This window comes from Fulmarus glacialis, unplaced genomic scaffold (assembly GCF_000690835.1).
Source record: "Fulmarus glacialis isolate BGI_N327 unplaced genomic scaffold, ASM69083v1 scaffold38432, whole genome shotgun sequence".
Taxonomy (NCBI): domain Eukaryota; kingdom Metazoa; phylum Chordata; class Aves; order Procellariiformes; family Procellariidae; genus Fulmarus; species Fulmarus glacialis.
In genome coordinates, this window is record NW_009197932.1 from 1 (window position 1) to 213 (window position 213).

At 66.2% G+C, this 213-nt stretch overlaps 1 protein-coding gene across 1 annotated transcript in view; it reads left to right on the forward strand.

Annotated features, from left to right (window-relative positions):
* Positions 1 to 71: 71 nt before the first annotated feature.
* TMX1 (thioredoxin-related transmembrane protein 1) overlaps positions 72 to 213 on the forward strand; it is a gene marked incomplete at its 5' end in the record, with an annotated part of 2,508 nt that continues 2,366 nt past the window's right edge. Inside the window, one exon of the mRNA XM_009572729.1 lies at positions 72 to 187. Coding sequence (XP_009571024.1) covers positions 72 to 187 — 116 coding nt within the window. The remainder of the gene's footprint in view (positions 188 to 213) is intronic.

Sequence of the window (213 nt, forward strand, 5' to 3'; positions counted from 1 at the left end):
GGTGTGTATCTCTCGGCGGCCCGCTCTGAGGCCGCGGGGGACCGTTAGTGACAGACTTGTGCTGTCCCCAGCTATGCCCCTTGGTGCCCCGCCTGCCAGAACCTGCAGCCCGAGTGGGAGAAGTTTGCCGAGTGGGGCGAGGACCTGGAAGTGAACATTGCCAAAGTGGATGTGACGGAGCAGCCGGGTGAGAGTCTGGCGGGGGGGGCGGGG